The following is a 25,471-nucleotide window of genomic DNA, read 5'->3' as shown; positions in this document are numbered from 1 at the left end:
GCTATTGCTCATCTTATTGGGCTATTCATCTTATTGGGCTATACTTTATATTTTCTGTAGACTATCTGTTGCTTATTATATGCTATATTTGTAAGTTTGGCTTGAGAATAGAGAGATATAATAATGTTAATCAAACATTATGGGTCAATCTTAATTTTGGGCTTGGTGTGGTCGTGTCGGGCTTCCTGTGGTCGTGTCGGGCTTCCTGTTGTCATGCCGGGCTTCCTGTGGTCATGTCGGGCTTCCTGTGGTCGTGTCGGGTTTCCTGTGTGATTCAAAATGGCATCGCAAAAGTTTAATTTCTTTAGCAAGAAATGAAAGTTTAAAGACTTAAATGGAACGTAAATAAGAGGTAAAAAGTATGTTTAAAGTGTTGACAATTACGTCAAAGGTACGGTATCATATTGGGTATTATATGTATTTTTTAAATGATACTGTATTTCATATTTTTGGGTAAGCAAAAACATAACTTAGGGAAAACACATTTTTTGTCCAGGAAGTATTTAGTTCTAGGCACATAGATTATATATATCTTGCTAAACTAGATTTATAAATTTGCTTGCCCATTGCTTAGTAAGCTTATAAACTTATATATGTAATTTTAGTTACTTATTTATGCATGATCATGATCATTAATCATGTGAATAAAGAAAATATCATACCCACCCCACAGAGAAATTTGGAATTTCCGAAGGGTAGGGGGTTAGAGAAAGAACAAAAATTACAGACTGTTGTATATGGAAGAAAATTGGAATTTCCAGGGGGTAGGGGGGTGTCTTAAAAAAATTCCTCTGTGGGGGGGGGGGGGGGTATGGATATTTTTTGGAACTACACAATACTGTTATCATTTATTATTTGTACACCAGAAAAATGGAACACTCTTGATACCACCCATGAGGTCCTTAACCCCTGTCTCGATCGGGATCACCACCTTATCGTGGTGAGGTAGTTTGTGTGTCCCAATGACCCCTAGAGCTATGCCGGCGGGAGTCATGTACTCTTGTTAGGGTCACCCATGCCGGACAGGTCGAAGGGTAGGGGCCAGACGAAGAGTGATCCCACAAGGCCCTATCAGTGCTTACCGAAGTTGCCCTACCAGGCTGGGAATCATCGTCAGACAGTGCAAAAAATTGCCGATTAACCTGACAGAGTCTAACCTTGTTGCCATTTATCAGTTAGCTGTTCTCTTGCTGAAGGTTGTGGGTAAGGATATTAGGTGATGGCTTTCTGCAGATTATATGGGAGTGCGCTGATGACGTAAATGACAGTCACTGTGAAGGTTAGTGTGAGTAGCAGTATAAACTTGATTGAACACATTATAGGCCCAGTCCCTCAGCATACTCTGAATACATTAATACTTGATTGAATACATTATAGACCCAGTCCCTCAGTATACTCTGAATTCATTATAGGTTTATCCCCACCTCACCCTATAGAGGTTCATCCCCACCTCACTCTATTGAGGTTTATTCCCACCTCACTCTATTGAGGTTTATCCCCACCTCACTCTATTGAGGTTTATCCCCACCTCACTCTATTGAGGTTTATCCCCACCTCACTCTATTGAGGTTTATCCCCACCTCACTCTATTAAGGTTCATCCCCACCTCACCCTATTGAGGTTTATCCCCACCACACCCTATTAAGGTTCATCCCCACCTCACCCTATTGAGGTTTATTTGCACCTCACCCTATTGAGGTTTATCTATACCTCACCCTATTGAGGTTTATCCCCACCACACCCTATTAAGGTTTATCCCCACTCCTCTCACCTTTCTCCAAAGTCCATCGCTTGTCTTTTCCGGCCTCAGGCATAATTTAAAAGTAGAGTGCAACCATATACCATAATAATGAAATAAAATAAATGTCTTTACTGCTATTTAGTTTTTGTGTTATTTAATTGTTATAAAAAGGTTTGCAATCTTTTGTAAAATAACAAAAAATACTTTGTAATCATTATGTGATGCAATGATAGTTCATTTTAATGTGTCCAATATCATAATTCAATCTTTCCATTTTTTCCCAAAAAAATCCATTTTGGTCCTTTTCCAGTTCAATACATAGGGAAATTTTACCTCAAGAAATATCTCTCAGCCAAAGAAAGGCTTTTGTGAGTCGTGTTAGCATGAAGGAAAATATAACATGAATACCAAAACAGCCCAGACAAATTAATTGGAGTCAATTCACTCTCCTTTTGGTCAACTGGGTTGAACTTTATTCCTCAAAATAAATGATAGCGGCTAACAGACAACTCAAGTGTTTCATTGATCATTGGTTTGAGGCATGCTAGCAAACAATGGCTAAATAACCCTATAGCATAGGCTAAGATGATATCCCATTTTCACAATTTTTTGGGGAATGAAACGATGAAACAGACAATACAAAGAGACTGAAACAAAAACACAAACAAAGAAGCAAAAAAAACATAAATACAAACAAAAATAAAACACAAACAAGGACAAACAAAAACAAAAACACAGAATCAAATAAATACAAACAAACTAAAAAGAAACAAAACAAAAACAAGGAAAAGCAAATCAACACAAACAATCAAATATACGAACACAAACAAACAGAAAGACCAAAATGACAAGGACAAACAACAACACAAAGAAAAGACAAACAATAAAACAAATAATTAAAATCTAAAAAAGTGGAGAAAGCATCAACCAAAAACTAAAAAACACTAACCATGATATTCATTCTTGTTACATCGCAGGTCAAATGCGAAGAATGTGACATCAAGCAACGCTACATGGACCAGATCAACACTTTGACTAAGCAGCTACACCCAGCCATTGAAGAAGACTCTGCACATGACATCAACTATGTTGTCAAAACTCTCAGTCGACGATGGCAAGACACAAGTGATAAACTGGACCAGTGTAGAGACCTTGAAAAACCTTTATTCCCATGAGGATTGTTGGTTGGTGGCGTACATCAAAAATAGTTTGACTGCAAACAAAAGAGCCAGAGAAGTGCACTTCAAATAACCTGCTTTGAAAACCTCTTGGTTTACTGGTCAAACATGTAAAGCACTCAAGCAAGGCGCCAAGGTATTTTCAAAGGGTTATTCAAATTTGAACCTTACAGCCTTGACTAAGTGCTTTGTATTTGAACAGTGAACCAATGTATGGAAAATGGCGAATAGTCTTCTTCCCATCGTCCCGTCCCCAAACAACATACCCAAACAACAGAGCCCAAGACTTCTGGGTTTCTTGTCTTCCGTTGATCAAATTTCCAAAGGTGGATGTAAGAGACGCCTTAGGTTATGTCGAACTTGTTATGATGAAAATAAAATGTATGTGAACATTTTTTTTAGGAAAGTTTAATTCCTTAACATTAACAACTCCAAAATAAAATCACTATAAGAATCTTATATAGAGGCTTTGCACCATCACATGATGGCAGCAAAATAATCATTTTCCCCTGGGAAACTAAATTCTTTCTCATGTAAATCAGATCAAACCAGATTCTATTGTTTCTCCTGTAATAACTGGTGATGATGTAAAGCCTATATAACCTATATACATACCCCTTGCACTGATCAAGTCACAAGAGGAATTATTCTGGGAGACAAAACAATGGATGTTTTTTTTGCATAAGAAAAGATGGCCTACTTTTTTGTCCCCCAAGGCAATTCCTCTAGGAAAGCCTTCCAGGGATTTGGCGAGTGGGCATATTAGAGGCTGAGAGCTTAATAAATTTTCCTGATCTTTGGGGAGGAGGTCTGAAAAAAATTCCTCCGTGGGGGTAAGGGGAGTATGGATAATTTCTGGAAGTACACATTCCCATTATATCATTACATCATTTTATATTATTAAAGCAGACTTACCCAGAATCTTTACATTGTGCTGCATAAACTAAAAAAAGAAGGAAGGACAATTTAGAACCTGGAAAAAAAGTTTATTTTATTACGATAAACTCAACAAAATTACTCGATTCTGATTGGACAAGAGGAGTACAATTAAACCCCAAATTGTACTCTGTAGAGTCCCAATTAAGTTGCTCAATTTTGTTGAGTTTATTATAATAAAAAAACTTCCTTTTTTCACAAGGGTAGCACTTAATAGCCAGTGGCTAACAAACCTGTGGCCCTCATTCCATGATCGAATTGGAATTTAGGAAAAACCCTCGAAGCACAGGAGAGAACCAACAAACAACTCTACTCATATACAACACCGAACCCGGCGAACCCAAACCCAAATTATAATAAACAAAAAATCCCACATTATTACGTTATAGATACTTGTTATATTTTGAAAGTTCTCATATTAAAACTTCATACATGTATGTGCATGTAGGTATAAAGTATAGATTTTATTACAGTGTAATTTATTATTAATAGAAGTAGTATAGTAAAAGTAGTAGTAGTAGTAGTAGTAGTAGTAGTGGGTGTGCCGAAAACCTACCTATGGTCCTATATCACTCGGCGGCCATGTTTATTCTCATGAGAATAAAAACCTTTGTTTCCCCCAGCATAAATTAATTCTCAAGCGCTTGAATTTGAGGCTATGCGTGGTGGAATCTATTGTTCAATCAAACATATGGCTGCCGCATGAATAAAGCCCATGGCCCTATCTATGGCCTACTTTCGTTTTCCTTAATTTCATCGAAATATCAATCTTTTTTACACTATTCATTTTCAGAAGCCTCTCTGAATGAACATTAGCCAACAATGGCAGCCCGGCAGCTTTTTTTAGGACCACAGGAAGCCCAAAATTTTATTGCAACTATGCATTTTTTAGCAGCACCCATCTTGACTGTTTGTGATTTATTTTATTGTATAAATGTATTTATGGATTTCATGTTAAAAATAGAGTGCTTGGGTTGTGTGAATGATGCATCTCTGTAAATTGTCAAAAGAAGTAATTTGATATATTCATATAAAAGTTAGTGTTGTATCTCATATTTATAAACCTCCCCTTTAGTGCCAAACAAACTATCAGACAATCAATTTTTAGTTTCAAAATGCAGGCATAAACAGTTTGACCTGAGAACCTAACATATGAAAGTTGACAGTAACTTTTTTTTTTCATTTTTGGAACAAAACTTATAAATGAATAAATCCTGAATATATCACAGACAATCACGCAATATCATATAATGTATATTTACTCTTTACTTAAAAAGAGATCAATATCACATTACTTTTATTGCAGTTTATCCCAAAAGAGAAATATAAACAATGAAATATAAACATATGAACTCACCTCGTGCTCCAAAAGTCAAGAAAGACAAATCTGCTGACTCATCAAAACTACTGGCTCAAATAAATGCACAGGAAGCCCAATATTAGTTACAATAGAAGTTTGGGCTCCTGCCGTGCTAACAAGATAGCTGTCGGGCTGCCATTGTCAGCTAAGATTCTTTCAAAGGATTTCTGGCAATAAATACTGTGAAAACGATTGATATTTCGGAGAATTTATAAGAAATAAAGGTAGGCCATAGATAGGGCCATAGGTAGGGCCATGGCCTAGGTCCAGGGTCTAGAGCCACCCAACAAAAATGAAGCTCAAATAACCAAGGTTCTCATCTTTCTTATCTTGATTACAATAAAGCTCAAATAACCATGGGCGTCTTTTTTCTTACCTTGGTTATTTCGAAGCCAAAAATGAAGCTAAAATAACCAACGGTGATTTTTTTGTTACCTTGGTTATTTCGAAGCCAAAAATTATGCTAGAATAACCAACGGTCGTCTTTTTTCTTACCTAGGTTATTTTGATGCAAAAAATGAAGCTAAAATAACCAACGGTGAATTTTTTCTTACCTTGGTTATTTCGAAGCCAAAAATGAAGCTAAAATAACCAACGGTGATTTTTTTGTTACCTTGGTCATTTCGAAGCCAAAAATGAAGCTAAAATAACCAACGTTGGTTATTATTTTTGGCTTCTAAATAACCAAGGTAACAAAAAAATCACCGTTGGTTATTTTAGCTTCTTTTTTGGCTTCGAAATAACCAAGGTAACGAAAAAATCACCGTTAGTTTTAGAGTGATCGGGAATGAACGTCTAATGGATTTTGTTTAATATTTAAATATTGTTTAAAATGAAATAAGAATTAAGAAATCCGTATAGAGGCTGCACCATCACGTGATGGCAGCCATGACAAGAGGCACAACAATAGTCTTTCTCCACTGGGAAACTGAATTCTTTCTCATGTAAATCAGACTAGACAAGATTTAATTTTTCCTGCCTCCTGTCATGGCTGCCATCGCGTGATGGTGCAAAGCCTCTATATACTTTGTCAGTGTCTTGGATGATGTTGTTACAATGTATAGACAAACGTTGGATGTTTTCAAAGTAATACCCTCTTCTTCTTCGTCTCATTCTTCTGATGTTTGTCAATTTGAGGAGATTTTCCTGAGAGGGGGATCTATTGATTGGTCGGTTGCTGTCCACTAAAGTCCCTCTTAGCTTCTCCCTCAATTACCTTCCCAAGAAATGATTTTCACTATAGATATCAAATGATATTTGACATGACAGTTCTTGGAAATGAGAATATTTAGTCACGTCCAACTCAGTATACCCATTTATTAAGCAAACAGTCTAGTTTCTTTATGTCAAAATGTTCATTACGAATAATAAATATTATAATTACAAATCTTTCTGAAATATCTAAATTTCTCTACTAATAATTAATATTAAAGATTTGAAAAACTTTGACCTTTCTTCTAATTACTTTTTAGATATATATAAGTTGGGGGGAAAGGATAGGATGGTATTGCGTCGTTTTTTTTAGAAGAAGCTGCTTGAGAGAGCTTAGGGTTTCCTAGTTACCGATTTCTCTTGGCAGTGACCTTGTTTGAACAAATACTGACTTCCAACACTGTCCCCTCATCCAATCAAAAATGTATATATGAAAATATATCACGTGACATTTATCCAACCAGAACTCGTTCTACTTAAGGCGTGCCAACATTGAAAGAAAGCATATCCTTGCACGTCCTGACTGAAGCTAGCCAACAAGTTCGAAGAGAAAACGAACAATCTTCCGCCTTGAATTCCGTCCCAATGAAGCTGTTATTGCTCCTGTTGGTGATCTTGTGCTGCATTGAGATTGTTTATTCCTCAGGTAAACGTAAAAGTGAGATGAAAAGATAGTATATAACCTGATCAATTATAACATATATTATACGATACGATTGCATAGTCTTAAATTATCAGCGAAGCATCAGCCATCCTAAGCTTCAAGATAATAAAATAATAAAATGCATAAACAATATTATTATTATTATTATCATTATTATTATTATCAATATAATTATTATCATTGTTATTATTAATATCATTATCGTTATCATTATTATAATCATTATTATTATAACGATAATGTTATATTTTTTGTTTCTTTTCTTTAATTATTAGAATGCAGTAGTTACACGGTGCTCAATTCACTCGATCGTTCACAACGAGTGACTAACAACGGTAATGCAAATTTATGTGACAGCTCACTCACCCGTGGATGGTACCGCTTCATGGGTAGTGCTGGGACTGCTATGCCAACGTCTTGTGCACCTATACATCGATGTGGCACAGACGCAACTGGCTGGATTCAAGGTTCTCATCCCACCCAAGGAGAGGGTATCGTGACTCGTACGGTGTGCTATCACTGGACTTCTAGTTGTTGCGAGTGGAGTAACAATATTCGTGTCAGAAACTGTGGGGGATTCTACGTGTACGAGCTTGTCAAAGCACCAGCCTGTAGCCTTCGTTATTGTGGGAATGGAGAAAAAGGTAAATTTAAAAAAAATTGGGTGGGCTACTTAACAAACGGAAGCAAATAGTTATGATCTTTGTTTTATTACGTAAAATTTGAGTGAAAGTTTTTACGAGTTTATAAAAAATAGACTGTAAATCTGACAGATAATGCTAGTTAAAAAAGTGCAAAATGGATAGCTATGCAATGAATTTACCTTTATCCAATAAATACTGGAGAGTAACTATCCATCAATCAATCAAACTTTATTCAAAGAGGGTGACGTATTAACCCAGTGAGGTATCTAACTTACGGCCATCAATATTTAGCCACCACTATTTAGCCATCTATGATTGCGTTCACTTAATCGTAAGTATTTAGCAAATAAATCTTAATCCGAAAATAATTGTTGGTTCCTTGTAATGCTTCAGCATGTAGAGGCAGTCCTTGTCGTAATGGTGGAACATGTCATTACTTGAAATCACGAAACAAAGATTACCGATGTGAATGTCCGCATGGATTCATTGGACAACAATGCGAGACAAGTAAGTGCATATGTCAACAACCAAAAACTTCCCAATCAGCGCTAAATATACAACAATTCAGATCTTAAAGAGATTTACACTTTCGTTAAACATTTTCTCGACGACTTGTTCAAAGAGCGAACATGTTCTAATATTACGTTTGATCAAACGTCTATTAGATGTGACAACAACTGTGACCTGTGGTGAAGACTATATGCAAATAAACCTGACCAAAAGACACTTCCCTGGTGTCGACTGGCGCAACATTCATTTGAACGATAAATCCTGCAGAGCGACAATAACACCTAATACTATGAATCTGCGTACCCCCCTTAATGGCTGTGGAACGATATACAGAGAACATAACAACAAAATAGCGTTCTGGAATGAGGTATTATTGGCAGAACATTCTAATATGTTATAAAATTTCTCCCTCCAGCCCTCCCTCTCACCCTCCCTCCCTCCCTCCCTCCATCCCTCCCTCCTTCCCTCCCTCCATCCCTCCATCCTTCGCTCCCTCCCTCCCTCCATCCCTCCCTCCATCCCTCCCTCCATCCCTCCCTCCATCACTCCGTCCCTCCCGCCCTCCCTCCATCCCTCCCTCCATCCCTCCCTCCATCCCTCCCTCCATCCCTCCCTCCATCCCTCCCTCCTTCCCTCCATCCTTCGCTCCCTCCATACCTCCATCCCTCCCTCCATACCTCCATACTTTCCTCCATCCCTCCCTCCATACCTCCATCCATTCATGTGTTACGCCCAAAATAGAATAATGTATTATATTTTGTGTGGTCATTAAACTATTTAGGTCAGTAATGATGGGCGTGGACATGGTCTTGGAAATGGATCAACAATTACACGAGGCAATAACTTTGTCATTCCATTCTACTGCGAGTACGGACGACAAAAGATTGTTAGTACGAGTTTCAGTCCAGCAAAGAAGATAGTCTACGCGTCTGACGGTGGGTAGTCTAGTGTGTAGTGTAGTCTACGCGTCTGGAGGTGGGTAGTTCAGTGTGTAGTGTAGTCTACGCGTCTGAAGGTGAGTAGTCTAGTGTGTAGTGTAGTCTACATGTCTGAAGGTGGGTAGTTCAGTTTGTAGTGTAGTCTATGTGTCTGAAGGTGGGTAGTTCAGTGTGTAGTGTAGTCTATGTGTCTGAAGGTGGGTAGTTCAGTGTGTAGTGTAGTCTACTTGTCTGAAGGTGGGTAGTTTAGTGTGTAGTGTAGTCTACGTGTTTAAAGGTGGGTAGTTCAGTGTGTAGTGTAGTCTATGTGTCTGAAGGTAGGTAGTTTAGTGTGTAGTGTAGTCTACGCGTCTGAAGGTGGGTAGTTCAGTGTGTAGTGTAGTCTACGCGTCTGAAGGTGGGTAGTTCAGTGTGTAGTGTAGTCTACGTGTCTGAAGGTGGGTAGTTTAGTGTGTAGTGCAGTTTAGCAAATTGCGTAGTCCAAACTGCGTAGTGGAAACACTAAAAGGTAAAGTAACCAAATTTAACATCTGTAGTTCCTTCAGCTACGTGGCTGGTTTCCCAGGAAGACTCTCCTTCGGCTTCGCAGATAATCAGTAGAGTATTTTTCATAGGAACTACATCCGGAACCTTAATCAAAAGGTATCCGTGAAGATATCGGTGACGTCACTTCCGATGTCTTCCCTCTCACTTTAACGCGCGTTGCAAAAGGTTTTTGTTTGTGAATGTGTCCATATAATAATAAGAAAATTACACGTTGGCTTGAAGATATGAAGATAATCTTCTTGTGTTGAAAAAATATTTCACCACCCGAAGATAAACGTCATATTTTTGCGCCATCGTGTAATATCCTCTATTCATCAACTTACTAAAGCTGTCGAATTTTTTTCCAGGATCTTACGGGAACTTCACATTCACCATGGATCTCTACCAGACTTCTAGATATTCAACACCTTACTCACCTTTCACTTACCCAGTGGTTGTCTACCCAAACCAGCCTCTGTGGGTTCAGTATGAAGTCAAGAATACCAACGCTGATCTGGTCGTGTTTGCTGACAATTGTCGTGCTACGCCTTCTAATGATCCCAATGCGTCTCCACAGCACGTGTTTCTACAGAGAGGGTAGGAAACCAACAAGAATAAATGTGCGCAAATAATTCAATCTCCTATAATTAGATAACTAGCGTTGGTTATCACTTACAGGTGCATTAATGATCCAACCATGGTCTACTCGTACGACCCGTCCAGTCGTGTCCAGCGCTTTTCCGTCAGATCGTTCCGTTTCGTGTATTCCAATTCCTTTTATGTGTATCTACACTGTGAGCTGATTGTCTGTCATCGTAACACAACCAACTCAAGGTGCGCACAAGGTTGTATCAGCGGATCCAGAGTACGTCGAGAAACTGCTGACGGCTCCAATGCGCATGACTTGTCTGCTGGACCGTTCAGAAAAACAAACGAAAAAACTGAAACCGCAAAACGAGCTGAAGAAGGTACTTTATAGTTAGTCTTAATAATATACTTCTATATCTATCGGAAAGAAATATTTTATGCATTAAACTCGCGATTTTATTGCTCGTAAAAATGCGTCCCAATTTTATATTTTACGAGATGGCACAATTTTGGAAGAAACAGCCTCAATAAACTCTTGTTATATTACGAGTTTTAGCGCATTTGCAACTTAGCAGTTATAGGCATGCGCACACGCCACAATTTTATGCATATAGGATTTTGTTGTCTTACCCAAGAATGTAACATGACGCAAATTGCAAGGGTTTCAAAGATCTCACTCCTAGTCGATGTTTCTTACAAACCACTTCTCGACCACTAACGTTAACAAAAATCTCCACTTATAATTAGTTGTCTTGTTCAACCAGGGTCATCCAAGGCGAGCTTGCCTCTGATTGGTGGACTGGCTGCTGTTGGTGGACTTTTCCTTCTCGTTACCATTCTCCTGTCGGTCAAGATGTTACGTAATCGTCGTGTACCTGCCCACGTGACCCGTCCTCCTGTTACCACTGCTGACGTCACTGTCAACTCTTATGAGCAACAAGGAGTGGAACAGGACGAACAAGTGAAGAGCAACGCATAGATTTAGTCATAGATTTAGTGGTTGACTTCCTCCTTGATTGGGAAAGTTAACAGCTATGTTAAGTCAAAGCTAATCATGAACTATGATTAAGTATGATTCTAGTGAAGCCAGTTAACTGCTAAGCTTGCCACGGGAAGTGTAGAATAAAGGTAAAAATATATATCCACTTAAGACTATTGACATCAACCATAGTAAGAGGTTGATAATAAGGTGATAATATCATGCATATCCATGTTTTAATATTAACAATAGAACAATATATCTACTCTAGACTAGCTCTATGTATTATTGATCTTATATTAGTAGCCTATCAACATTCTGATGTCAACCATAGTAAGAGGTTGATAATAAGGTGATGAGCCATAAAGTATTGCTGTTAATAGTGAAATGAATGGTTGTAACAAATCTTCCAAAAATACCCTTAATGACCCTTTTTGGAATGAGGAGATTTTTTCCCTTAATTGAGAAAAGGTGTAAAAAAACCCAGCCAAAAGCGCTCAAAATCATGGGCTATAGAGTACGCTTTCATTGGCCAAAACTTATCAAAAATCAAAGCGCAATGATTAAAACATATTAAAAAGATATATATGTTATTTACCGGCCAGGAGGTCCGGATAGGGAAAAACTGTGCCCGAGGTCTTGAATATACGGACCGAGGCCGTTAGGCCGAGGTCCGTGTTCAAGACCGAGGGCACAGTTTTTTCCTATCCGGACCGACTATAGGACGGTAAATAACTTATTTATTTTTTTCCCGTATTTTTTTTACTTGTTTTGGTAATCGTTTTGTGTTGTCGTTTAGCGGCAAAGGATACCGGACCGCGCGCGCGGGCAGATACTTACAAAATACCGCCCGCTCAAACAGCCAATCAGAACGCACGATTTTTTAGGATACCGGACCGGAAAAAAATAAATTAATATTATTAAACATTATATGCGTTTGATATCTGTATTTTCTTGTACTGTTCAAAACTGATATCCAATGACCTTTACTAGCCTCGCTAACTGACTCTTTGTTGGAGATGGTAGTTTTTTGGATGATGTTATATGCATACACCAGATTATGCATATTGCAGTTTTGCAGCTCTCAAACCCTACCCTAAATACATTTCGCTCTTAGTTTCGATAACTGCACCTATTCAACCCGATAACGTTTTTTCAATTTGGTGTAGACTCACGTCGGCTACTTTCAAAGTAAAACTACCCTTTTCTTTCTTGTCCTTTCCTTCTTTTTCCTTCTCATTCATCTGCTCTGCGTTCAATTTAGAGAGAGTGATCTTCATAGAAGTTAACTAGTTCAGGGGGATCTATTGGTTGGGCGGTCAGTGATGTTAATAAGGCTCTCTTAGGTGTACCCTTCAAATGATTTTCACTATAAATATAAAATGACATTTACTGAGACAACAAAAATGACAGTCCTTGTAACTACGTATTTTTAGTCACGTCCGACTCAGAGTATCCCATTTAAAAAACTGTAGGTTTTCAATGTCAAAATGTTCATTACGAATAATGAATATTATAATTACAAGTCTTTGATTTCTCTACTAATTAAGAATTATTCGCCGAAGGCGAAGTGATCATCGGGGAATATTTACAGAGACGCGAGTCTTCGAGCGGCGAGGTAAATATTCCCCAATAATCACTGAGCCTGAGGCAAATAATTGTTTTAGTATAAATACCCAGGTGATTCTTTAAAAAAAAGGAAGATAAAAGGCATTTTCCCCCGGTAACAGCAACAAAGCGGCTGGCCGCCATTTTTGATTTTCGCTCGAGGTGATTATCGTGTGATAGTGTGAGTTTCTTGACCAATCAGCGCGCGAGATTTTCTATAATCACCTGCGTATTGTTATTAATAATAAATATTAAAGATTTGGAAAAAATTGGTAGCACTTCTCATGAGTTGATGTGTTTCATATTTCTAGAAAAGAATTTCAAGAAGTCAAATTTAAGAAAAAAAAAGGATTAATTGGTATCGCGTCTTGTTTTTAGAAGAAGCTGCTTGAGAGAGCTTAGGGTTTCCTAGTTACCGAATTCTCTTGGCAGTGACCTTGTTTGAACTAATGCAAGACGCAGAACAAATACAGACTTCCAATACTGTCCCCTTATCCAATCAGAAACGTGTATAGAAATATATCACGTGATATTTAAAAATCAAAGAAAGCAAGAAGAAAGGGAACAAGTTCAAAGAGGAAACTAATAAGAAAACGAATAATCTTCCGCCTTGAATTCCGTCCCAATGAAGCTGTTATTGCTCCTGTTGGTGATCTTGTGCTGCATTGAGATTGTTTATTCCTCAGGTAAATGTAAAAGTGAGATGGAAACGAGTGTCATTCAGATCAATAAACATAAAGTATTACTAAAGCATTAATACTATTAAGTATTTTAAATGCTGAAAAGTATAAAGTTTTAAAGTCTTAAAAAGTAGTATGAATTATTCCCTGAATAGCATAGTATAATATGATGTAAAAAAAACATTTTGAAAACCCATCATTTGAAGCCAAAAACTGAATTAAGAAAATTTTGAGCCTAAAATGTTGAAAGAGGTTTAGCTTAATTAAATGCTTTTACCAAGCCGAAAGTTCCAAATTGGAATGTTAGTATCCTTCGATTCTTTTGATTAGATTTAATAAATAAAATAAATCTTTATTATTTATACACGGTAGGCATTAAAGCTAAGAGCTTGTGGGACCGTGTATCCTCCATACACACTCCTTACTACATTAGAATATTCTATACACACAACTCTCAACTCACATGTTGATTTTTACGGAGGGAGGAAACCGGAGAACCTGGAGGAAACCCTCGTAGCAAACTCAGGGCTCGAACCAGTGACCCGTTGGACTCACAGCGGTGAAAGACGACGCGTTAGCCGCGAACGCCACCCATGCTACCCATATAATTTGCTATAATTTGCTCTACAGAATGGTAGAGGATCTAAAAAGACAGGGTTTGATTTGAGTCAGACTGTCAACAAATAGCGTAGTGTACACTTCATAGATTCATGAGCAGAACCATTAATTACCATATTGAATTAGTTTTTCATTCGCAACAAGTTTTTCAGGCATAACCCATCTAACCCAGAGCTTACACCAAAAAAAACTTTTTAGGACGACTTGGGAAAATGACTGTTCATTCTTCACTTTTTCATCCTTCCTAACTGATTGTTAAAGAAGAATATTAAACTAGAACAAAACTCACATTATAGTTTGCTATTCTATTAGAATGCAGTAGTTACGCAGTCCTAAATGCACACGATCGTTCACAACAAGTATCTAACGATGGTAGTGAAGAGAAACGCGATGACACGCTCACCCCAGGATGGTACCGCTTCATGGGTGATGCAGGCACTGCCATGGCAACATCTTGTGTTCCTATAAATCATTGTGGTACTGATGCCCCAGGATCAATGAGGGGTTCTCATCCCACTCAAGCTGAGGGTATCGTGACTCGTACGGTGTGCTATAATTGGGATAACAACTGTTGTAAGTGGTCTAACAATATTCGTGTCAGACATTGTGGAGGGTTCTACGTGTACGAGCTTATCCATCCATCAACCTATTACCTTCGTTACTGTGGGAACGGAAAAAAAGGTAAATCCTCTTATGATGGAGTATGAATAAAATCATACTATTTACTAGCATCCATATTCCAGAGATGACATAGCTAGTTGGAAGCATTGTAGATTGAAAAGCTGTGAAATATATGCCCCGTTACCTTCCCTAAGCAAAGAAGAGCAAATCCCGCCTAATTGCTCACCCATAAGTCGTATTTCTTGAACAATCCTGATAAAATTCGATTTCAGACTACTTTTATATTCTTGAAGACTATTCGTAAAGCTTTTGGTAGTCATGATTATTAGTTTGCGTAATTATCATCGTGCTGTTTTGTCATGATTCAGTGTGCAGCAACAGTACTTGCCGCAATGGTGGAACATGTCACGACTTGGGGAACAATAATTATCGATGTGAATGTGCGCATGGATTCATTGGACAACAATGCGAGACAAGTAAGTGCATATATCTATTTAAAAAAGGTTGTTAAATAGGTAAATAACCAAAACTTTCCTATCAACGCCAAATGATGCACATTATTGAACTTCAAATCTTAAAAAGAGATTTACACTTTCGTTAAACATTTTCTCGACGACTTGTTCAAAGAACGAACATGTTCTAATATTACATTTGATCAAACGTCTATTAGATGTGACAACAACTGTGACCTGTGGTGAAGACTATATGCAAATAAACCTGACCAAAAGACATTTCCCTGGTGTCGACTGGCGCAACATTCATTTGAACGATAAATCCTGCAGAGCGACAATAACACCTAACACTATGAATCTGCGTACCCCCCTTAATGGCTGTGGAACGATATACAGAGAACATGACAACAAAATAGCGTTCTGGAACGAGGTATTATTGACAGAACATTCTAATATGTTATAAAAATCATTCCTCCCTCCCTCCCTCCCTCCCTCCCTCACTCCATCTGTTACGCCCAAAATAGAATAATGTATTATATTTTGTGTGGTCATTAAACTATTTAGGTCAGTAATGATGGGCGCGGACATGGTCCTGGAAATGGATCAACAATTACACGAGGCAATAACTTTGTCATTCCATTCTACTGCGAGTACGGACGACAAAAGATTGTCAGTACGAGTTTCAGTCCAGCAAAGAAAATAGTCTACGCGTCTGACGGTGGGTAGTTTAGTGTGTAGTGTAGTTAACCAAATGCGTAGTCCAAATTGCGAAGTCCTTGGGCTTCAAGTTTTTGTTTGTGGATGTGTCTACATCAAAAGAAAATTACACTATTTTACGCTATTTTACACTAAAATTACACATTATATAATTGCTGCGCTCTCTCGTGAAATAATTTCACTGCTTGAAGATAAACTTCATATCTTCGCGCCAACGTGTAAAATCCTCTATATATCATATTACTAAAGCTGTCGAATTGTTTCCCAGGATCTTACGGGAACTTCACATTCACCATGGACCTTTACCAAACATCACGTTACCGAACGCCCTACTCACCTTTCGCTTACCCAGTGGTTGTCTACCCAAACCAGCCTCTGTGGGTTCAGTATGAAGTCAAGAATACCAACGCTGATCTGGTCGTGTTTGCCGAGAATTGTCGTGCTACGCCTTCTAATGATCCCAATGCGACTCCACAACACGTGTTTCTACAGAGAGGGTAAGAAACCAACAAGAATAAATGTGCGCAAATAATTCAATCTCCTATAATTAGATAACTAGCGTTGGTTATCACTTACAGGTGCATTAATGATCCAACCATGGTCTACTCGTACGACCCGTCCAGTCGTGTCCAGCGCTTTTCCGTCAGATCGTTCCGTTTCGTGTATTCCAATTCCTTTTATGTGTATCTACACTGTGAGCTGATTGTCTGTCATCGTAACACAACCAACTCAAGGTGCGCACAAGGTTGTATCAGCGGATCCAGAGTACGTCGAGAAACTGCTGACGGCTCCAATGCGCATGACTTGTCTGCTGGACCGTTCAGAAAAACAAACGAAAAAACTGAAACCGCAAAACGAGCTGAAGAAGGTACTTTATAGTTAGTCTTAATAATATACTTCTATATCTATCGGAAAGAAATATTTTATGCATTAAACTCGCGATTTTATTGCTCGTAAAAATGCGTCCCAATTTTATATTTTACGAGATGGCACAATTTTGGAAGAAACAGCCTCAATAAACTCTTGTTATATTACGAGTTTTAGCGCATTTGCAACTTAGCAGTTATAGGCATGCGCACACGCCACAATTTTATGCATATAGGATTTTGTTGTCTTACCCAAGAATGTAACATGACGCAAATTGCAAGGGTTTCAAAGATCTCACTCCTAGTCGATGTTTCTTACAAACCACTTCTCGACCACTAACGTTAACAAAAATCTCCACTTATAATTAGTTGTCTTGTTCAACCAGGGTCATCCAAGGCGAGCTTGCCTCTGATTGGTGGACTGGCTGCTGTTGGTGGACTTTTCCTTCTCGTTACCATTCTCCTGTCGGTCAAGATGTTACGTAATCGTCGTGTACCTGCCCACGTGACCCGTCCTCCTGTTACCACTGCTGACGTCACTGTCAACTCTTATGAGCAACAAGGAGTGGAACAGGACGAACAAGTGAAGAGCAACGCATAGATTTAGTCATAGATTTAGTGGTTGACTTTCCCCTTGATTGGGAAAGTTAACAGCTATGTTAAGTCAAAGCTAATCATGAACTATGATTAAGTATGATTCTAGTGAAGCCAGTTAACTGCTAAGCTTGCCACGGGAAGTGTAGAATAAAGGTAAAAATATATATCCACTTAAGACTATTGACATCAACCATAGTAAGAGGTTCTCAGTAAGGTGATAATAAGGCATAATCTAAGCTACTGCTGTTATTAGTGAAATGACGTAAACAGATAAAAGATTGAGGATAAATACTTCAAGGTCTATCAACCATGGATGTACTATGCATGTTTTAATAAACAATAACCAAGAAATTAATATCCAAAGCCTTTGTACATTTTTAACATTAAATATGAATTCAGATTCAATTTTTTCATGAGAGGGGTGGGTTGGGTGTAGTGCTTCATGACGTCACGATCCAGTCACGTGATGTGTGTCACGTGCTAATAGTCTCTCATGGATGAATCAATAACCAAGGAAAAAAGACGTTGGTGTAAATTGAGTTCCAACAAGAGGCTTAAGTCGTAAAGTCTGTTATTTTTCTAACTTTCGTTGCAGTTTTATCGTCTTTGGAGGTGCTTTTTCGCTTCGAGGGAGACGTTTTGGTCGCTTTTTCTGAAACATTAATAATAATCATTCCTTTTACTCAAGCATTTCTAAAGACCCGTGCATACGGAAGATTCTGCGTCGCCTTGATATCCCCGCAAAAAATTGCACTCGAAAATCCCCGCAAAAAATCGCTCGTGTGAACGAGCCTTAAGACACATTTTGAGTTGATGATGTGAGTAAGGGCCTGACTGATAAGAGGAATCATGCTCGTTTAGTTTACGACACAATATAACCCTAGAGAACAAAGGCAATCTGACAATACAAAAAAAACCCGATACAACTCAAATCCACAAGCACAGTGCACTCAAAGAGTAGTAAACAAATAAATAAAACTTAAGTTACAAAAATAAATTAAAGTATTAGCAGAAATAACTGACCTGGATTACTTTCTTTGGACCCATACTTTGCTTCCCTTGCTTTCTTCATTCTCGCTAGATTTTTGGCTACGGCTTTGCTATGTTCGATGATAGGACGAGGATAGTCTTTACCGATCACACATCCAGCCTTCTCTTGTACGTTCAAGGGAGAGTTCCATGGCTCGTAGATGTACTTGGCGGGAAAACGCTTCAATATGGGAATATATTTCCTGGAAAAATCGAGGGAAATAAATTACGACTTTTTATTTCAAGCTTACTTATTTATCTTTTAACTTTATGCTCAAAAACGAAATACTGCAAAACCAGTAAAAAAGTTGCAAGCAAAATTTCAGAACTTGCACCGCCTGAGGAACCCCGATATTGAAGCATGTTGTTCTACTTGGAGAAAAATTTCTTTTTGCTGAGAAAAACTTATGGACTAGCCGTGCCGTGCGCGTTCAACGCTGGATAAGTCTTAGCCTCGCGCGCTGTTCTTCGCATGCACAGATGACCATATTGGATCATTTCTAGTAACAGAAATACTAGTTTGGACGCAAAGCTTTCGATGCGTTTTTGGTGAGACGAAAAGGTTGCGTTTCGAAAACGTGTGGAGATGGCAAATGATGACGTTATTTTTTCCACAGTTTAGAAATATCCTCCAGCTCGCACTTCATTCCCAACGTTAACCTTGTGTCGTATGGCTCATACTGACCTGATAAAGTCACCGTTAGGGTCCGTCTTCTTGCCAAAAGCCACAGGACTATAAACCCTGAAATACGCATGAAAAAACGCGCTGGCAGACAGCCACATCCAGTTGCCAGCGTTCAGACTCCAGTCATGGTCGATTAGGAGATTCTCGAATACCTAAAGATATAATGGAATATTGATTTATATTATGTGACGAGAAGGGTAGTCTTGAAATAACAGTGTTGTCTTGGAATCACGAAGAAACGTCATTTATGGTGCCGGTGTAGCCGTTTCCGGTAGGAATCCACATCACTGTTACTTCAAACCGCACATTCCCCGTGGAAAGCCACTTTAGTATTACAGCAAACCGCACCGTTTCCGGTGGGAAGACTGCTTTAGTGTTATAGCAAAGCGTGCCGTAGCCACATCAGTGTTTCACTGCAAAACGCACCGTTTTCAGTGGGAAACCACTTCAGTGTCACTGCAAAGTGCGCCATTTCTGAGAACGTCCTTTTTTGCGTTACAGCACAGTGCAACCTTTTCGAACGGTGAAGCCAGTTTACTGTCACTGTGTAGTACGGCCTTTTCTGAGGGAAGGCATCTTAGTGTGGCAATATAACTACATAACGTTTATAACGTTCCATCAACTTTAAACGTAAACTTAGTTTTTCTAATCCATCTAAAGAAGAATGGTCAGCCCTTCAAAGTCTACGCAATCGTAGAGACATCGTCATTAAGCCCGCCGACAAAGGTGGTGCCTTAGTCGTTTGGCGCACTGATCTTTACAAAGAAGAGGCTTTTCGTCAACTATCAAACACTCAGTTTTATTGTGAAGTCGACAAGGACCTCACACCCAACAATTAATCTCTGGTCAAAGACACTATCAACTCCTTTATCTCTAACGGCAGCCTTCCTCCTACTGCCGTTAATCTTATTATCACCACTCCTCGAGCTTCTAATATTTATTTTTTTACCTAAAATTCACAAAGATAACAATCCAGGCCGCCCTATTTTTTCTGCCTGTAATTGTCCCACTGAACTTATATCTAGTTACCTTGACTCTCTTATGCTACCTACTGTTAAGACTCTTCCCACCTACATCAAAGACACCAATCATGCCCTTCGAATCTTCAACGATTTCAACTTTCAATCCGAATCCAAGTTTTTATTTACTATGGATGTTAAGTCTCTTTACACTGTTATTCCTAATGACGAAGGACTTCTCGCTCTGAAACATTTTTTCGATCGCCGTACTGTTTTAGAACCTAGTACAGCCACTTTGTTACGCTTAGCCGAACTCGTTCTCACTCTTAACTGTTTTTCTTTTGACAATCGTTATTTTAAACAAATTAACGGCGTGGCTATGGGCACTAAAATGGGTCCTAGTTACGCTAATTTATTTGTGGGTTTTGTTGAAGAGCAAATTTTTGAACAATATTCTGGACCTAAACCTGAACTTTTTGGTCGGTATATCGACGATTGTATTGGTGCTACTTCTTGCAGCAAACCTGATCTAGACGCTTTTATCTCTTTTGTTAACTCTTTTCACCCTTCACTTGACTCCACTTGGGAAATCAGTGAAACCTCCGTATCTTTTCTGGATATCTTTGTCACTATCACTGATAATCATCTCAGTACCAGCGTTCATTACAAACCCACTGATTCTCACTCTTATCTATTATACTCTTCATCGCATCCCAAGCATACTCTCGATTCTATACCTTTCTCTCAGTTTTTACGTCTACGTCGTCTCTGCAGTGACGACATTGATTTTTCTAACAAATGCCGTGAAATGCGTTCTTTTTTCATCAATCGAAAGTACCCGGTTTCTATCATCGACCGTGCTCTTCAAAAGGCATCATCTATCGATCGAACTACTGCTCTCACTCCCAATTCTCGCTCCGTTAATAATCGCATTCCTTTTGTCACTACTTTTCACCCTATCAACAATTCTATTAAACCTATTATTACCCGCAACTTTAATATACTTGACGCAGATCCTACTATGTCTAATGCTTTCAGTGAACGCCCTCTTTTCTCTTTTAAAAGAGATCGTAACCTTCGTGCTTTCTTGGTTAAAGGAACTCTTCCATCCGATAAAGAACCTGGTACTTTTCGTTGTTCTCGCAAACGCTGTAATACATGTCCTTTTATTGCTCTTCGCACGTCTGTCACAGGTCCTAAATCAACTGTTAACATTACTGATTACTTTGATTGCACCTTATTCAATGTTATTTATTGTATTCAGTGTTCTAACTGTAACCAGCTTTACATCGGAGAAACTGGTCGTCGTTTAGGTGACCGTATAAGGGATCACCTCAATGATATTCGGAAAAACGACTCTTCCAAACCAGTTTCCCGTCATTTTAATTCTACCGACCATTCCATTTCTGATTTTGTTGTATTCGGCTTATCCCTAATTAAAGGCGGTAACGATTGCCGCAAAACTAAAGAAATGAGGCTAATTCACACCTTGGGCACGCTTAATCCCCTTGGCATGAACGAACGCTTCTCGTTTAACTAGTCTATTGTTACTTTCGATCCTCTTGTTTCCTTTTGTTTTCCCTTATACTTATCTCTCATTGGTTATTTATCATCCACGCTCACCATATAAACACATTTCCACATTCATCTCTCGTTTACTCCGATGAAGGACTAACGTCCGAAACGTCAGTTTCATTTTTACATACCATACGGTGCTATAAATTATCTATCTATCAACTGTTTTACTGAAAACACCGACGCAGTTTACACTACTTTTCACTAGTTTTCCACCTTATACATAACGTTTAAGTTACGTCGGCGTATTTCTGCCAATTGGACCTAATCCACTTGAGCATAATGTTTCAGAGCATGTGTCATTCTCTTGAAAATAATATTCAGGTGTCTTCTCATGTGCCTTCTCATGTGCAACCGTTATACAAAGAAATGAAATTCTAAGGAATGACACATGGTCTGAATGGGAAAACAGTGGCTTAGTTCTATTCCGAAGTAAAATCACTAGAATTCCTATATTATAGACAAGAAACTTAACTGAATAAATCATAAAGAACAGAACCATAAAGAACAGAAGCAACGTGACTTAACTACCTTGAGGCCTTCCTCCCAGTTGATCCACAAGTCACCTCGGGTTAGAAAACATGCTACAGCATGGCGTGCTAAGTGATGGATCCAGCCTTCTCTTCTTAGTTTAGTCATAATAGCATCTATGAAGGGGTAACCAGTTCGAGCCTGTACTCAAAAAATAATAATAAACTGCTTATAACCAATACGTAGTTATAGACTTTTTACAACCATCACTCCCTGTAGGGAGCTCTTCCTCAAGGTTTGCTCCACACACACTACTACTGCATTCATTATTTATAACACACCGTCAATACTAAACTCAAATGTTGATTTTTATGGAGGGAGAAAAACCAGAGAGAAACTACACAATGGTGAGAGTCATAACATGTCTGGATATAATGCTGGTCGAAGAGAAAATGGCAAAAGATAAGAAGTGTGTTTTAAATCATCCTTGATTTATGCAGGGACCATTTGTGATGTGCCGCTGAGCCCTCTAAGCCCTGACCATGTTCCAGAGGAAAATCCCTGAAATTCATACCCTTTCTGGAGTAAGATTGCATATTAAAAAACCTTTTCCGGTACTTGTGAAAATAGATATCTTGTTCCAGAGAGGAGAGAGTGTGATTTCATATACCCTGTTCCAGAGTAGAATCGCTGAAAACCATACCCTGTTTGGCGGCACATACCCATATAGCGAATATAGGGGTGTGTTCCCTCAGGAAACCATTAAAACACATTCACATATGATGGAGAGTCTAAGGATGCTACCCACGACCACGCCTGTGTAAGGTGGCACACTAGTTAGCAGCATATACCACCCATGTTTACCATTGATTTCATTTCCAACATACCTCTTCCCAAGCCTTCAGATATTCATCATTCTTATCCCAAGGGATCTGTAGACATACAGGGTTTCCTTCCATTCTGTTAAAGTTTGGAATATTGTAGGCACAAGTAGTAAAGAACTCTCTCCACAGTAGCTGGCCATACAGAGAAACAGGAGGCTGGGAGTGCTTTTTGGCCTAAAAAAAATTAATAATTTTTCTTCATGCAATTTTTTTTAATTGTCAATCTTTTTTAAGACACAAAATAATTTCCATAATTTCCAAAATTTTCAAGACTTTCTCATTATTATTAGTATTTTCATTATCGATTGTTAGTATTTTAAATAATTCAATATGATAAAATTAGGATACAGTACCCTAGAGTAGATGTCAGAAAGTTGAACATAGAACAATCTTGCTGAAAGACAACCAAAAGTCAGGTAGGGACTCAGAACTGTCGTACTAGGTTCAAGAGAGTTTGGCGAGGTATTTGGTTTTTCAAACTTGCACACCCAATCCTAGAAAAACATAGATACAAAAAAAAAAGATGGTAGATACTTTTGATATATTATTGATATATTTGATTTCATACTTTAAAATTTTGAAGGAAAAAAAATCTGCGTGTCATAATCAAAGAAAGAAAGAAGGTAAATTATTATATAATCAAATGAGCAAAATATCGTTTGCAAGTTTAGAACATAGACCAGTTTAGTTTTCACATGAGTGGGAAATGAATGGTTTGTTCTTACTAGATGCACACCACGGAACATAAAGTAACTAGTCTCCTAAACAGCCATTTTTAGTCTTTCATTTTTAGTTGCATCCCCCTACAGTCTATTTCTCAAGGGCTATGACTCTGCTGTGTCATTTTCGATTCATACACTAACATGGAAGACTGCATAGAAAGGTATAAAGATTACCTCTTTAGCCATGTACTCATGCATTCTTCTCAAAGCTTCTGTTTCTCCACCTGGATATAAAACCTCCTTTGACTCATCAGGAACTGTAAGTCCTATCTCTTCTAGTGTTGGCAGACCATACAATCTATCATGATCATCTTCAATGGGTGTCTTACATTCTCCAACATCAGTTTCCTCGATAGTAGGTATTGGTGCCTCAGGAGGGCCGAGGGATGAAATTACAGCTTGAAAACTTTTGTATGTTGAAGGAGCTCTGCCTAGGTTCTTGCCCAAAACACTGAGATAAAGAAAAAAATGAATGCTATTGCAACTGTAGACACAAATGACTCTTCTGTTTTCCTAGCAGAGGAAAATAGAAAATTATGATAACTAATGTACATGAAATGAAAACCTGAATGTTATGAGAGGGTAGGGCACTGGGTGTGGTCCTCTGTATGCCACTACAGGACTAAAAACAACATGAAATCTATGGCTTACTCATCAAGATTGTAAAGTGTGTGAGAAACTTTCTGAACCACGTCTACACCAGCATCATTTGCAAGCTTGATAATCTCTGCATCTCGTTGTCTCGCTGGACCATCTGTGTCAACTTCAAATGTCAGCTTGGTAATATTCCACTCTTTGAAAAGCTTTGGGAATAGGACTGTGGGCTTGCCCCTTACCACAAATAACCTAGAAAACAAAGAGAATTGACAGGAATATTGTGATGAGAACATTAAGGTAATCAAGAAAAAATTGTTTTGATGCCCTATTTAGCAATACAAAGCAGGTAAGAAGGTAGGTAAGTAAGGCAGTAAGGCAGGTAAGTGACGAGACAAGCTATAAGGTGTCAGAACTTTGCTTAGTTCACTAAACTCAATAATAATATCCTATCCTTCCTAATCTTTTATTTCTTTACTCTTTCCCTCTCTTGTCCTTGTTTATTCTCCGTATTTTACAAGCTTATTTATTGAACTTGGTATCATATTCTATCCGAAATACTCCAGTGAAACAGTATCATTAAGGTCTACAAATATATACCTTGAATTCAGTTTCCTCAAACTCCTGTCAAGATCTTCCAAAGACTGCAGCACAAACCGCCATCTCACGACCCCAATATTCCCATGTTGAACATCATCCGAATCCAGGACATAAATAGGCCGAATATTCACACTAGATTCAAAGGCTTCCTTCAACGATGGATTATCATGAAGCCGCAATCCCTTACGGAACCAGTGGATAGTATTATGTGTTTTTTTACCCGCCATTTTTCATTTATTATTCTTATTTGGTTACGTAACGTGACTTTTGTCCTGCGATCCGCCATCTTGGACGTGAGTCTCTGGGAAACTAAGCTCTAAAGTAATCCCGCGTATGACGTCACTCGTATTAAAACACGACTTCCGGGTCCACAACGAAAAGCACTTCTATAAAGATCTTTTCTTTACTTTTTCTTCGTAACAAGATTTTTTGTTTTTGTACATTGAAATCCTTTTTTTGCTTAATTTTAGCGGGTTTTTGTAAGCAATAAGCCTGAAGCGAGATGACGTTTTACCCCC

General features: G+C 38.4%; 4 protein-coding genes and 1 long non-coding RNA gene across 5 annotated transcripts; 4 read left to right on the top strand and 1 right to left on the bottom strand.

Moving 5' to 3' along the window:
• The first annotated feature begins 954 nt into the window (after positions 1 to 954).
• On the top strand, positions 955 to 3,309 carry LOC148910125 (uncharacterized). Its single transcript, XR_016120199.1, has 2 exons — positions 955 to 1,279; positions 2,719 to 3,309. It is a non-coding gene; the product is annotated as an uncharacterized LOC148910125 (long non-coding RNA).
• A 4,167-nt stretch (positions 3,310 to 7,476) lies between these two features.
• LOC148910124 (ZP domain-containing protein-like) lies at positions 7,477 to 12,182 on the top strand. Its single transcript, XM_089032522.1, has 7 exons — positions 7,477 to 7,735; positions 8,129 to 8,242; positions 8,401 to 8,612; positions 9,027 to 9,180; positions 10,077 to 10,305; positions 10,387 to 10,676; positions 11,061 to 12,182. The coding sequence occupies exons 1-7, from the start codon at positions 7,477 to 7,479 to the stop codon at positions 11,273 to 11,275; spliced, it is 1,473 nt and encodes a 490-aa protein (XP_088888648.1). The 3' UTR covers positions 11,276 to 12,182.
• Positions 12,183 to 14,194: 2,012 nt separating this feature from the next.
• Positions 14,195 to 17,789, top strand: LOC148910123 (ZP domain-containing protein-like). Its single transcript, XM_089032521.1, has 8 exons — positions 14,195 to 14,219; positions 14,494 to 14,862; positions 15,171 to 15,278; positions 15,473 to 15,684; positions 15,819 to 15,972; positions 16,240 to 16,468; positions 16,550 to 16,839; positions 17,224 to 17,789. The coding sequence occupies exons 1-8, from the start codon at positions 14,195 to 14,197 to the stop codon at positions 17,436 to 17,438; spliced, it is 1,602 nt and encodes a 533-aa protein (XP_088888647.1). The 3' UTR covers positions 17,439 to 17,789.
• Positions 17,747 to 25,224, bottom strand: LOC148910122 (cryptochrome-1-like). Its single transcript, XM_089032651.1, has 9 exons — positions 24,954 to 25,224; positions 24,411 to 24,605; positions 23,934 to 24,210; positions 23,391 to 23,531; positions 23,041 to 23,211; positions 22,214 to 22,354; positions 19,149 to 19,300; positions 18,458 to 18,666; positions 17,747 to 18,086 (listed from the first exon to the last, which is right to left on the bottom strand). Exons 1-9 carry the CDS (start codon positions 25,178 to 25,180, stop codon positions 17,989 to 17,991), a joined length of 1,611 nt encoding a protein of 536 aa, XP_088888777.1. The 5' UTR covers positions 25,181 to 25,224; the 3' UTR covers positions 17,747 to 17,988.
• On the top strand, positions 20,472 to 21,647 carry LOC116308155 (uncharacterized). The gene has a single exon (XM_031718541.2). The coding sequence runs from the start codon at positions 20,487 to 20,489 to the stop codon at positions 21,645 to 21,647; it is 1,161 nt and encodes a 386-aa protein (XP_031574401.2). The 5' UTR covers positions 20,472 to 20,486.
• Positions 25,225 to 25,471: the final 247 nt, after the last annotated feature.

Source organism: Actinia tenebrosa, unplaced genomic scaffold, assembly GCF_029948245.1.
Source record: "Actinia tenebrosa isolate PJP-AT-01 unplaced genomic scaffold, QUT_ActTen_1.0 PGA_scaffold1__47_contigs__length_23844297, whole genome shotgun sequence".
Classification (NCBI taxonomy): Eukaryota; Metazoa; Cnidaria; class Anthozoa; order Actiniaria; family Actiniidae; genus Actinia; species Actinia tenebrosa.
The sequence above is the reverse complement of the archived record's forward strand: the minus strand, read 5'-3'. Positions and strand labels throughout refer to the sequence as shown.